The sequence below is a fragment of the Alexandromys fortis genome, unplaced genomic scaffold, assembly GCF_014885135.2.
Source record: "Alexandromys fortis isolate MF-2015 unplaced genomic scaffold, M_Fortis_MF-2015_v1.1 scaffold_8_1_9099942, whole genome shotgun sequence".
In the NCBI taxonomy this organism is placed as follows: Eukaryota; Metazoa; Chordata; class Mammalia; order Rodentia; family Cricetidae; genus Alexandromys; species Alexandromys fortis.
In genome coordinates, this window is record NW_026067898.1 from 704,636 (window position 1) to 715,642 (window position 11,007).

An 11,007-nucleotide genomic window follows, 5' to 3' on the forward strand; every position below is an offset into this window, starting at 1 on the left:
GTCAGGACAGCGAGACACTGTCCGGAAAAACAAAACAAAACCCCTACATTTACTAATAACTGAATGTTTGGGCAAATGCCTCCGATTATCTTAGTTTCCTCCCCAAAGGAAACTGGAGATAATATACCTACCTGGGTTTGAGGGTGTTGTGACATAAGACACATGAAAAAACTTGGGAAACACTGTATGAATAAATGAAATTTTTAGTCTCTCCAGCCTACAATAAAAACCTAAAAGGTGCCAGGCGGTGGTGGCGCACACCTTTAATCTCGGGAGGCCAAGACAGGTGGACCTCCATGAGTTCAAGGCCAGCCTGGTCTACAAGAGCTAGTTCCAGGACAGCAAGGACTGTTACACAGAGAAACCTAATTAAAAGGCTAACTCAGATACTTGCTACATTATAGGCAATGTGCTTAGTGCTTTACATATATCTCATCCAATCTTCAAAACAACTTTAAGAGGTCGAATACTGTTATTATTCCCATTTTACAGACAAGAGACATCTCAGGGAAAGGAAGCTTGTGATTTATCCAGTCAAGCAGTGAGCCAAAAAGATTTCAAAGGCCCGTGCTTGTGAAAAGTGGATTGTAGATGTGGGGGAACCGGTTAGCAGTGGTGTAAATGACTGACCTTGTATAACTGTCGGATTTACCTACAGAACAGTCCAGACTCTGGCAGAGGTTGATGGATAATGACTGATTAATAAGGTAAATGGAGGAAATCACTGGGCTTTTATTCTACGTTTATCAAAGTAAACAAGCGCAAACAAACAAAAACAAGGATCCTGGCTTGGTGGCTCAAGTCTCTAAATTCCAGCATTCTGAAGGCCCGAGGCAGGAGAAATCACCGCGAGTCCACGGTTGGCTAGCCTGGGCTACAGTTAGGCCAGAAAAGAACTAGGGAAAACAATTTACACTTGGTTCCTTCTACGCGACAGGAACCAACAGGCGGAGGCTGTCAGCTCTGCGCAGCCTCAAACGGGTGTGATTGCTGCCAATGTCCCTCCGCCTGGGTCTCCTGCTGAAGCTGGGTTTTGCTAACTTTCTGACTCGTGGTCTAGGCTAGCCGAGGATCCAGCCTGTAAGGCGTCTCCCTTTCGGGTCGTCCTTCGCTTTCCTGGACGACAGATGGGGACAGACCACGTACCCGCCTCCGGCGCGTGGGCGCACCGGCAACGCCTCCTCCCCGCCTCCTGCGGTCTTCCCGCACCAAGTGACGGAGATGCCCCGCCCACCTCGCGCGTCACGGCACAATCCTTGAACTACGACTCCCAGAGGGCCGAGCGGCGGTGCGAGCTCGCCCCTCCATCCAACTACACGTCCCAAGAGGCTTTACGCGACAGCGCCTTCTCTCACCGCGCAAGAACGGAACCGCGTTTGCTTTCCGGCAGGTCTCTAAGTGAGCGTTGTGTGTGGTTGTGCTGCGGTCCTGTCCGGACGCTTCTGTCACGTTCATTTAGCGCCTGTGGTTGTGCAGGTAAGACTTAATTAAGGACTTCGGCTCACTTCTGCGAGGCCTGGGTAGATTGCTGGAGATAACTGCCACAAATGCTGAACCTGGAAGTGCGGTTCAGAATCAGAACTAGTAACTTACGTTTCTTTGGTAGATTGTAATTTACGATGTTTCTTTGTTTTGTTTTACCTACTGTGGTCGCTGTTACGTGAGGACGTGTAAATTCCCACCGTATGATAGCTGAAGAGTTGGTTCGGGTGTAGATTGGACTATAGTAGCTGCTAGGAGTCCCAGAGCCGGACGTGTAAATGTTTTCTTAGTCTGAACCCTGTGTCCTGTTCTTTGCACACTATTCAGAGTCTAGCTTCTTCTCGGCTAAGAGAGTTGGAGAGCGGGCATCTGTTATTTTCCAATAGAATGATGGAGTCGGTGTGGGTGGCGCACGCCTTTAATCCCAGCACTTAGGAGGCGCCTTTAATCCCAGCATTTGGGAGGCGGAGTTCAAGGCCAGCCTGGTCTTCCCAGCCAGTTCCGGAACAGGCTCCAGAGCTACACAGAGGAACCCTGACTCGGAAAAAAAAAAAAAAAAAAAAAAAAAGGAATGATGGAGAGAAACCAGTGCGATCAAGTCTCCTGTTAACAAAATTTAACAAACTCTGTAGGGAGTATTCTCTGTATAACCTAGTCATTCATTCACTCAGTGCCCTACTCTTGTACCTACTAGAGATAGGGTAGCAAACAAAAATACCTCTTCCTTCTAGCTGTGGGGAGACTGAATGAAAACAAATACCCAGTCATAGTGGCATTTCATTTGTATTTTAATAGATAAAGCTTGCCTGAAGATCAGAGAGTAAAACAACTCCACAAACCAGGCAGTGGTGACACGCACTTTTAATACCAGTAGCCACATTAGTTGCCATAGAAACCAGGCAGTGCACGCCTTAATCCCAGCCCTAGAAGGGAATATAAGACAGGAGGAGGCAGCTCACAGACACGGTCTCATTCTGAGATTCCTGGAGGCAGGATCAGGATCGTCATCTCAGGTAAGAGCCAGTGGCTGGCTGTTTTGCTTTTCGGATCTTCAGGTTGAACCTGGATTCTCTCTGGGTTTTTATTTATTAGTCATTGCCTCACCCAGTGAGTCGTAAGGCAATAAGAACTGTGCAGAAAAGATAAAGGGATGAAACTATTGGAAGATAATATTAATTATACATGCTTGGCTGATAGCTCAGGCTGTTACTAACTAGCTCTTACAACCTAACCTATTTCTATTAATCCATGTGCTGTCCCGGGGCTAGTAACATCTCTATTCCATTTTGTGTGTCCAACTCATTCTGCATCTGGCTAGGGACTGCTCTGACTCCACCCTTCTTCCCAGAACTCTCCCTCTGTCAGGCTGTCTTTCCCAATCTCTTTCTGCCCAGCTATCGGCCAGCTTTTTATTAACAATTATAGCAGTAGCCCCGGGGGATAGTGGCGCACGCCTTTAATCCCAGCACTTGGGAGGCAGAGGCAGGCAGATCTCTGTGAGTTCGAGACCAGCCTGGTCTACAGAGCTAGACCAGGACAGGCTCCAAAGCCACAGAGAAACCCTGTCTCGAAAAACAAACAAACAAACAAAAACCAATTATAGCAGTAGTACATATTTACAGCGTAGAAAGATTGTACCGCAGCAGTGGCCCGATGTAGTGATTGGATCTGATGTTTAATTTGGGTTCTAGGCATAGCAGCTACACAGAAAGATGAGTGAGGAATCCAATGATGACAAGAAGCCAACGACTAAATTTGAACTGGAACGAGAAACAGAGCTTCGATTTGAGGTGGAGGCATCTCAGTCAGTTCAGCTGGAGTTGCTGGCTGGCATGGCAGAGATCTTTGGCACAGAGCTGACCAGAAACAAGAAATTCACCTTTGATGCTGGTGCCAAGGTGGCTGTTTTCACTTGGCATGGCTGTTCTCTGCAGTTGAGTGGCCGGACCGAGGTGGCTTACGTCTCTAAGGACACGCCCATGTTGCTTTACCTCAACACGCATACCGCCTTGGAGCAGATGCGGAGGCAGGCGGAAAAGGAAGAAGAGCGAGGCCCCCGCGTGATGGTTGTGGGCCCTACTGATGTGGGCAAGTCCACGGTGTGCCGGCTGCTCCTCAATTACGCAGTGCGCTTGGGCCGCCGTCCCACGTATGTGGAGCTGGATGTGGGCCAGGGCTCTGTGTCCATCCCTGGAACCATGGGGGCCCTCTACATCGAGCGGCCCGCAGACGTGGAGGAAGGTTTCTCCATCCAGGCCCCTCTTGTGTATCATTTTGGCTCCACCACTCCTGGCACCAACATCAAGCTTTATAATAAGGTCAGTGCTGGAGCTAAGGTGGGGTGGAGGGAAAACTTAAATCAGGGTAGGAAGTAGGCATTTTGTTACTTAAAATAGAAGAAATTAGCCGTGTGGTTGTGGCGCTTGCCTTTAATCCCTGCACTCGGGAGGCAGAGGCTGGCAGGTCTCTGAGTTTAAGGCCAGCCTGGTCTACAAGAGCTAGTTCCCTGTCAGGCTCCAGAGCTACAGAGAAACAATACATTTTTGCCCTCAAACTTAATCACTTTGGATTTAGAAGAAATCTAAACCTAAGTCAGCTTCAACTTTTTTTTCCCCCTTAGAAAACCAAGCATTTTTTATATTTAATTAGTTTATTTATTTGTGTTTTTCGAGACAGCAGCCTTATCTGTCCTGGAACTTGCTCAGTAGGCCAGTCTGGCCTTGAGCTCTGAGAGTGAGCTGCCTCTGCCTCTGGAGTGCTGGGATTAAAGGCGTTTGTCACCTTCTCCCGGCTTTATTTTATTTTATTTTATTTTTGGTTTTAGGCTAGAGTCTTGTACTGAGACCCTGTCTCATAAAAGAAAAAAAGAAAGAAAAGGGGGGGGGCTTACGATGTAGTTTCCTCGCCACGCACATTTCAAGACTTGTGGTTGGGTTCCCAGTCCTGTACACAGGTACCAATTTCTCTAAAAAGGAACTGAAATAGATGGATTTGGGAACTGGAGAGATGGCTCGGTGAAGACAAGCCTTGGCTGCACTTCCAGGGTCCAAGCACCCACATGACAGCCTGTAACTGTTTAACTCCAGTTCCAGGGAATCTGACACCCTTAGATGGATGGACATTCATGCAGACAAAATACCAAACCAGTGCACATAAATTTGTCTGTGTTATTTTATTTTATTTTTTATTTTCTTTTTCTTTTTTTTCTTTTTTCTTTTGGTTTTTCGAGACAGGGTTTCTCCGTAGCTTTTGGTTCCTGTCCTGGAACTAGCTCTTCTAGACCAGGCTGGTCTCGAACTCACAGAGATCCCCCTGCCTCTGCCTCCCTGGGATTAAAGCGTGCGCCACCACCGCCCGGCCCTGTCTGTGTTATTTTTATTTTATCCGTCTTGTGCTCTCATTTTGATCTTTTCCAGATTACGTCTCGTTTAGCCGACGTGTTCAACCAGCGGTGTGAGGTGAACAGAAGGGCTTCCGTGAGCGGCTGCGTCATCAACACCTGCGGCTGGGTCAAGGGCTCCGGGTACCAGGCCCTGGTGCATGCAGCATCAGCCTTCGAGGTGGACGTGGTGGTGGTTCTGGATCAAGAACGGCTGTACAACGAACTGAAAAGGGACCTGCCTCATTTTGTTCGAACTGTGTTGCTTCCAAAATCAGGGGGTGTGGTAGAACGCTCCAAGGACTTCCGGCGGGAATGTAGGGATGAGCGCATCCGTGAGTATTTCTACGGATTCCGAGGCTGTTTCTATCCCCATGCCTTCAATGTCAAATTTTCTGATGTGAAAATCTACAAAGTCGGGGCACCTACCATCCCAGACTCCTGTTTACCTCTGGGCATGTCTCAGGAAGACAATCAGCTCAAGTTAGTACCTGTCACCCCTGGCAGAGATATGGTGCACCATCTTCTGAGTGTCAGTACCGCTGAGGGGACAGAGGAGAACCTTTCTGAGACAAGCGTGGCTGGGTTCATTGTGGTGACCAGTGTGGATCTGGAACACCAGGTGTTTACCGTGCTGTCTCCAGCCCCCCGCCCGCTGCCTAAGAACTTTCTTCTCATCATGGACATCCGGTTCATGGATCTCAAGTAGTGTTAGCAAGAGTCTCACTTTCTGGACCATGGAAATCTGGCCATCACCCAAGGCAGAGGGAATGAGATTTGGGGATCTTAAGGAGCCGACGAGGAACAACGGTAGGAGCCATACTTCTGTACTCTGAACCAAAAGGAGAGACTAAGAAAAAAAAAAATAACTATTTTTTTAAAGATCACCTAAGGTGCCACTTTAAATATTCCAAGACCCTGGATAATTCCATGTCTTCCACTGTGCTACCATGAGGGGATTTTTGTTACTGCTTTCTGATCCATATATAGTTCTTGTTATAACCAGATGAAAGTGAGATAAAGTTCAAACTTGAAAATATTTTAATAAATATCATTGCCATATTGTAAGTTGTTGTGATTCTTTTTTAATTTCATTTTTCTACCGAAGCATTATAGAAACTATAGGAAGGATTTATTGCTAAAGCATTGTGAGGAGGAGAAACCCAAGAACCTACTTGTGAGCTGAGCATGTTTGTTTATTTATTTATTTTTTTGAGACACAGTTTTCTTGTGTACCCTTGCTTGTCCTGAAACTCACTCTAGACCAGGCTGGCCTCAGGGTTTCATTTCAGGACAGATGGAGCCTGCTTCTACTTCCTGAGTGCTGGGGATAAAGGCATGTGCCACCACACCTACCTACCAAGCATGTTTTTATGATGGTTCCCTCTTGCTTCACACTTAGATGGTAAACCTGTTTCCAGTGCTGGGTGTACTCTGAGATTAGAGACTGGCAATAATCTTGGGATGGTTTCAGCTCTATTTCCTAGAGATAACCCAATGCCTTTAAAAAAAATTATGTATGAGTGCTCTGCATGCCTACGTGCTAGACGAGAGCATCAGGGCATCCAATTTTTAAAAATTTTACTTATGTATGCTGACCTGTCTGCACCCCTACCTGCCAGAAGAGGGCATCAGACCCCATTTTAGTTGGTTGTGAGCTACAATGTAGGTACTGGAAATTGAACTCAGGACCTCTGGAAGAGCAGAGGTCTTAACTGCTGAGCCATCTCTCCATCCCCCGGTCATTACCTTTCTCCATCCCCTGGTCATTACCTTTTTGTTAAAGCTATCCTTCCTGTTTGTCTAGAATCAAGTTCCTGTGTTCAAATGTACTAAAGATTTTGGGTATAAAGCTGGGCAATGCGTACAATGTTCTGCCTGCATGTATGCTTGCCGGTCAGAAGAGGGCACCAGATCTCACTACTGATAGTTGTGAGCCACCATGGGGTTTTTTTTTTTTTTTAAATATTTGTTTATTATGTATACAATATTCTGTCTGTGTGTATGTCTGCAGGCCAGAAGAGGGCACCAGATCTCATTACAGATGGTTGTGAGCCACCATGGGTTGTTGTGAATTGAACTCAGGATCTCTGGAAGAGCAGCCAGAGCTCTTGATCTCTGAGCCTCTCTCCAGCTCTATCCCCCAATTCTTTACTGTGCACATATGTACGCATTAGAAACTTCTAAGTGGGGAACAAAATAAAGTTTTATGAAGCTTGCAGCAAAAGAATAAAAAAGGCAAGTAGGATACAGAAGCTTAAATTTGGGCACATGGGACAGTCAGGAAGGGCCCTTTCTGAGAGTACATCCCCAGAAGACCTGAAAAGTTAAACGGCACTTATGCAAAAGTTTCCTCAGAGAGGAAACTACAAAATCCTAAAAAAGAAAACTGAGCTTAGTGAAGGAGAAAGCAGTGTTGTTGGGTGTAATGAACCAAACAAAGTAAAGGTGAGGCTGGAGGAAGCTGGAGAGACAGAGAAAGTGCTCATGAATCTGAGTCAAGCAGACTACCCATCCACAGCAAGCAGGAGACACAGGACTAGGGCTATTCAGCCAAGCAACGATGCAGGGTACTTCACACTCGACAGACTTCCTTCTGGCATCGTCATATTTGGTTTTGGTTGATTTTCTTACTGCCTTCTTCCCTGTCCTCTGTCCCTGTCTGCCTCCAGGATCACCCCCCAACACGTTTTTTAACCCAGTCTTCATTTTGAAGATTGCCCTGTGGAGAACTGACTACAGGGGGCAGGTCTCTGGAGAAGCCAAAGACCAATGGGGTGTTTTCCTGTCGGTATCGAGGTGTGACTCGGTGGGGGGCAGAATGATGGCTGCAGATGAGGGGAGTGTGACCCTCTGTGCTTGGGGATATTTGAACATCCAATGGCTAGGACTTGCTGGTAAGAGTGAGGATTAGAAAATGGGATTGAGGATGATGACTCGTGGTAGGGTCTGTGTGTGTGTGTGTGTGTTTTTTTCATTTTATGTGTATGAGTATTTTGCTTGTGAGGTGACTGGGGAGGTCAGAACAGGGTGTCAGCTCCTGACCTGAAGTTTAGCCTGTGAGTGCTTTCTGGGTGCTGGGAATCTCTGTAACAGCTCTGCCGGTCCTGGAACTCACTCTGTAGACCAGGCTGGCCCTCGAACTCAGAGATCCACCTGCCTCTGCCTTCTGAGTGCTGGGATTAAACATAGGCCACCAAACCTGACCATTTAGTGCTCTTGACTGCTGAATGTGTGTGTGCACTGTTGAGACGAGGATCACTCTCAGACTCAGTGTGCAGCCTGCAGAACTCCTCCACAGTGCATGTGCTGGAGTTACTACATGTACCACCATCCCTGGCTTAGATAAGTTTTTAAACAATTTATGTCTTACGTATGAATGCCTTGCAAGTATACCTGCATGCCAGAAGAGGGCATCAGATCCTATTATAGATGGTTGTGAGCTACCATGTGGTGACTAGGAATTGAACTCAGACTCTCCAGGAAAGCAGTCAGTGCTCTTAACTGCTGAGCCATCTCCCCAGCTCCATAAAAATTTTTAAAATTTTTTTTAACTATTTTTAATTAATTAATTAATTAATTAATTTTGAGACAGGGTTTCTCTATGTAACAGTCCAGGCTGTCCTGGAACTCTTTGTAGACCAGGCAGGCCTCCAATTTACTGAGATTTGCTTGCTAGCTAACTCAGCCTCCTGACTCAAGGTTAATTTTATTAGCACAAATGCAAACTTGGGGTTCACAGTGTGATCGAATATCTCCCAACATACAGAAAGTATTTTAAGCACTGTAATTTAGTAATTTACATGCTGTGAAGATGGAAATGAGGAACAAAGATGGAGGTAAGAGGCCAAAAAGGGCTGGGATGCAGTTCTAGGGGCACAGCTTCTGCTCAGCAGCATAAGGCTTTGGATTCCACTCTCAGCACTGGAAAAAGAAACAGGCTGGTGTGGGTTGGGGCAGAACGAGAAGCATACTGGGAACCAACCAAAGAAACCTCCTGGAAGCACTGATGTGGATCAAAACTGGCCTTGGAAAGCAGTCTTGGCATGGTGGGGGATAAACTTTCAAGGTACTGCACACGGAGGATGTTAGGTACAGACTTATCTTTCAAGAGTTGGCAAGACGGTTTAGCAGATAAAGGCACGGTTGCTAAACCTGACAGCCTGGAGAGAACTGACTCCCACAAGTTGTCCTGTGACCTCGATACCTGTTCTGTGTCACATGCGTGCCTCTTCTACCTCATGAAAATAAGGAAGAAAGTGTGCAGTGAAGAGAAAAGGATCCAGAGAACAAAGAGAAGGACTGTCTTTTTGTTGCAGGGAGGCTGCTTGCTGGTTCCCAGCTACTCTCCGCTTGTTCTCCCCAGCCACCCAGAACTGAAATAATCACACAGAAACTGTATTAACTAAATCACTGCTTGGCCCATTAGCTCTAACTTCTTATTGGCTAACTCTTACATATTAATTTAATCCATTTTTATTAATTTGTGTATTGCCACGTGGCTGTGGCTTACCAGGTAAAGTTTGGGCATCTGTCTCCAGTAGGGCTCCATTGCTTCTCTGACTCCACCTTATCTCTCATTCCGTGTAGTTTTCCCCGCCTAGCTCTGTTCCTGTACAGCTCTGCTATAGGCCCAAAGCAGTTACTTTATTTATCAGTGGTAACCACAGCATACAGAGGGAAATCCTACATCATCGTCTGAAAGAAGCTTACTATGTTTGGCAAGTATGCCAAGCATCCAACCCAGGGCCTTGCAAATGCTAAGCCCAAATTCTGTCAGTGAGCTTCACCCCCAGCACCAAAAAGATTATTTCAAGAGGACAAGGAGCGAAGATAGGATTTTAACATGAAGAAGTTAAAAAATGCGATCATTTTTACACTGCTGAAGGAAGGCATTCTTTGGAGCCTGTCCTGGAACTAGCTCTTGTAGACCAGGCTGGCCTCGAACTCAGAGATCTGCTTGCCTCCAGAGTGCTGGGATTAAGGCATGTGTACCATTACCACACAAGGTGAAGGAAAGCATTCTTTTTGCTAAATTAACCCTGGCACTGGCTTGCCATATACAGACATACGGAAACTCAGGTGAAGGGCATTTTAAAAAAGTATAGATAGGCGACACGAGAGAAAGCACCAGGTATTTCTTGACATACTTGTCAAAAAGTAATTTATTTCAAATGTGATGATCTGGATAATATATTGTTCTAGTCTTCTCCTCCTCCTCCTTCTTCTTTTGAGACAGGGTTTCTCTGTGTAGCCTAGTCTGTCCTGGAACTTGCCTATAGACCAGGCTGACCTTGAACACACAGTTTTTTGTGTTACACCCTATGAAACCTTCTTTCTGGGGTACACATTTTGTGATCTTAAGGAAAGGAGAACGGAATCTCTGTTAATCCTTGGGACAGAGATTACACGTTGCTAGTGCTCGTCAGCTGAAACTGAGCTTAACAACCCAGCAGTCTAACGTCTCTAGAGATGCTAAGGCATTCAGTACCTCTGGCTGGATGGTGGGATGCTTTTTCCATTTCGTGTGGCCTGGCCAACAGACATGATTGTTTGCCCAGGTTCTGAGTAGAAAAACCGAGCTGGCAGATGGGCCAGTGGGTGACAGTGCCTGCCAGGCAAGCCTGACTACTTGAGTGGCACCTCTGGAAGCCAAAAGAGTCAACACCTGAAAGGTGTCTCACCCCACCCGCATCTTTCATATAGCTGAGGATTTGAAAAGTAGTCAACATGAACTGGAATCGGTTATAACAAATGCTGGATCGAGAACAATAGTAAAAACGGAGTAGAAATGATAATATATACCAGTCAGAGAAGGAGACAGACCCGACTCTAAAGAACAAAGGGTAGATTTGTGCATTAACTTGCGGCCTAAGGCTAAAGTGTCAAAGTTAAATCTGCAACATTTAAAGTCAACCCAGGGAGACAATGACAGAACTTGGAAACCACACTGGACACACGAGAGACCTTGGTTTCAGGGAAGTGGCGGGTGGGACTCCTTTTCCAAGGGCTGTTATGTAACAGAACGATGGCCTGGAGCTGTAAGAGAGCCCTATGGCAAAGCTACAGGGTCCGCAGCTGTCTCGGGCTAATTAGGGCAAAATGTAGTGTCGTGAGAGTCGGCCAGCAGCTCGCCAGGGACGAGA

At 46.4% G+C, this 11,007-nt stretch overlaps 1 protein-coding gene across 2 annotated transcripts; it reads left to right on the forward strand.

Moving 5' to 3' along the window:
• Positions 1–985: 985 nt before the first annotated feature.
• Positions 986–5,927, forward strand: Clp1 (cleavage factor polyribonucleotide kinase subunit 1). 2 transcript variants are annotated; one of them, XM_050121077.1, is made up of 3 exons: positions 986–1,476; positions 3,174–3,800; positions 4,899–5,927. In XM_050121077.1, the coding sequence occupies exons 2-3, from the start codon at positions 3,195–3,197 to the stop codon at positions 5,568–5,570; spliced, it is 1,278 nt and encodes a 425-aa protein (XP_049977034.1). In that variant the 5' UTR covers positions 986–1,476; positions 3,174–3,194; the 3' UTR covers positions 5,571–5,927. The 2 variants fall into 2 exon arrangements, with proteins under 2 accessions (XP_049977034.1, XP_049977042.1); XM_050121085.1 differs by lacking the exon at positions 986–1,476 and adding an exon at positions 1,491–2,495.
• Positions 5,928–11,007: the final 5,080 nt, after the last annotated feature.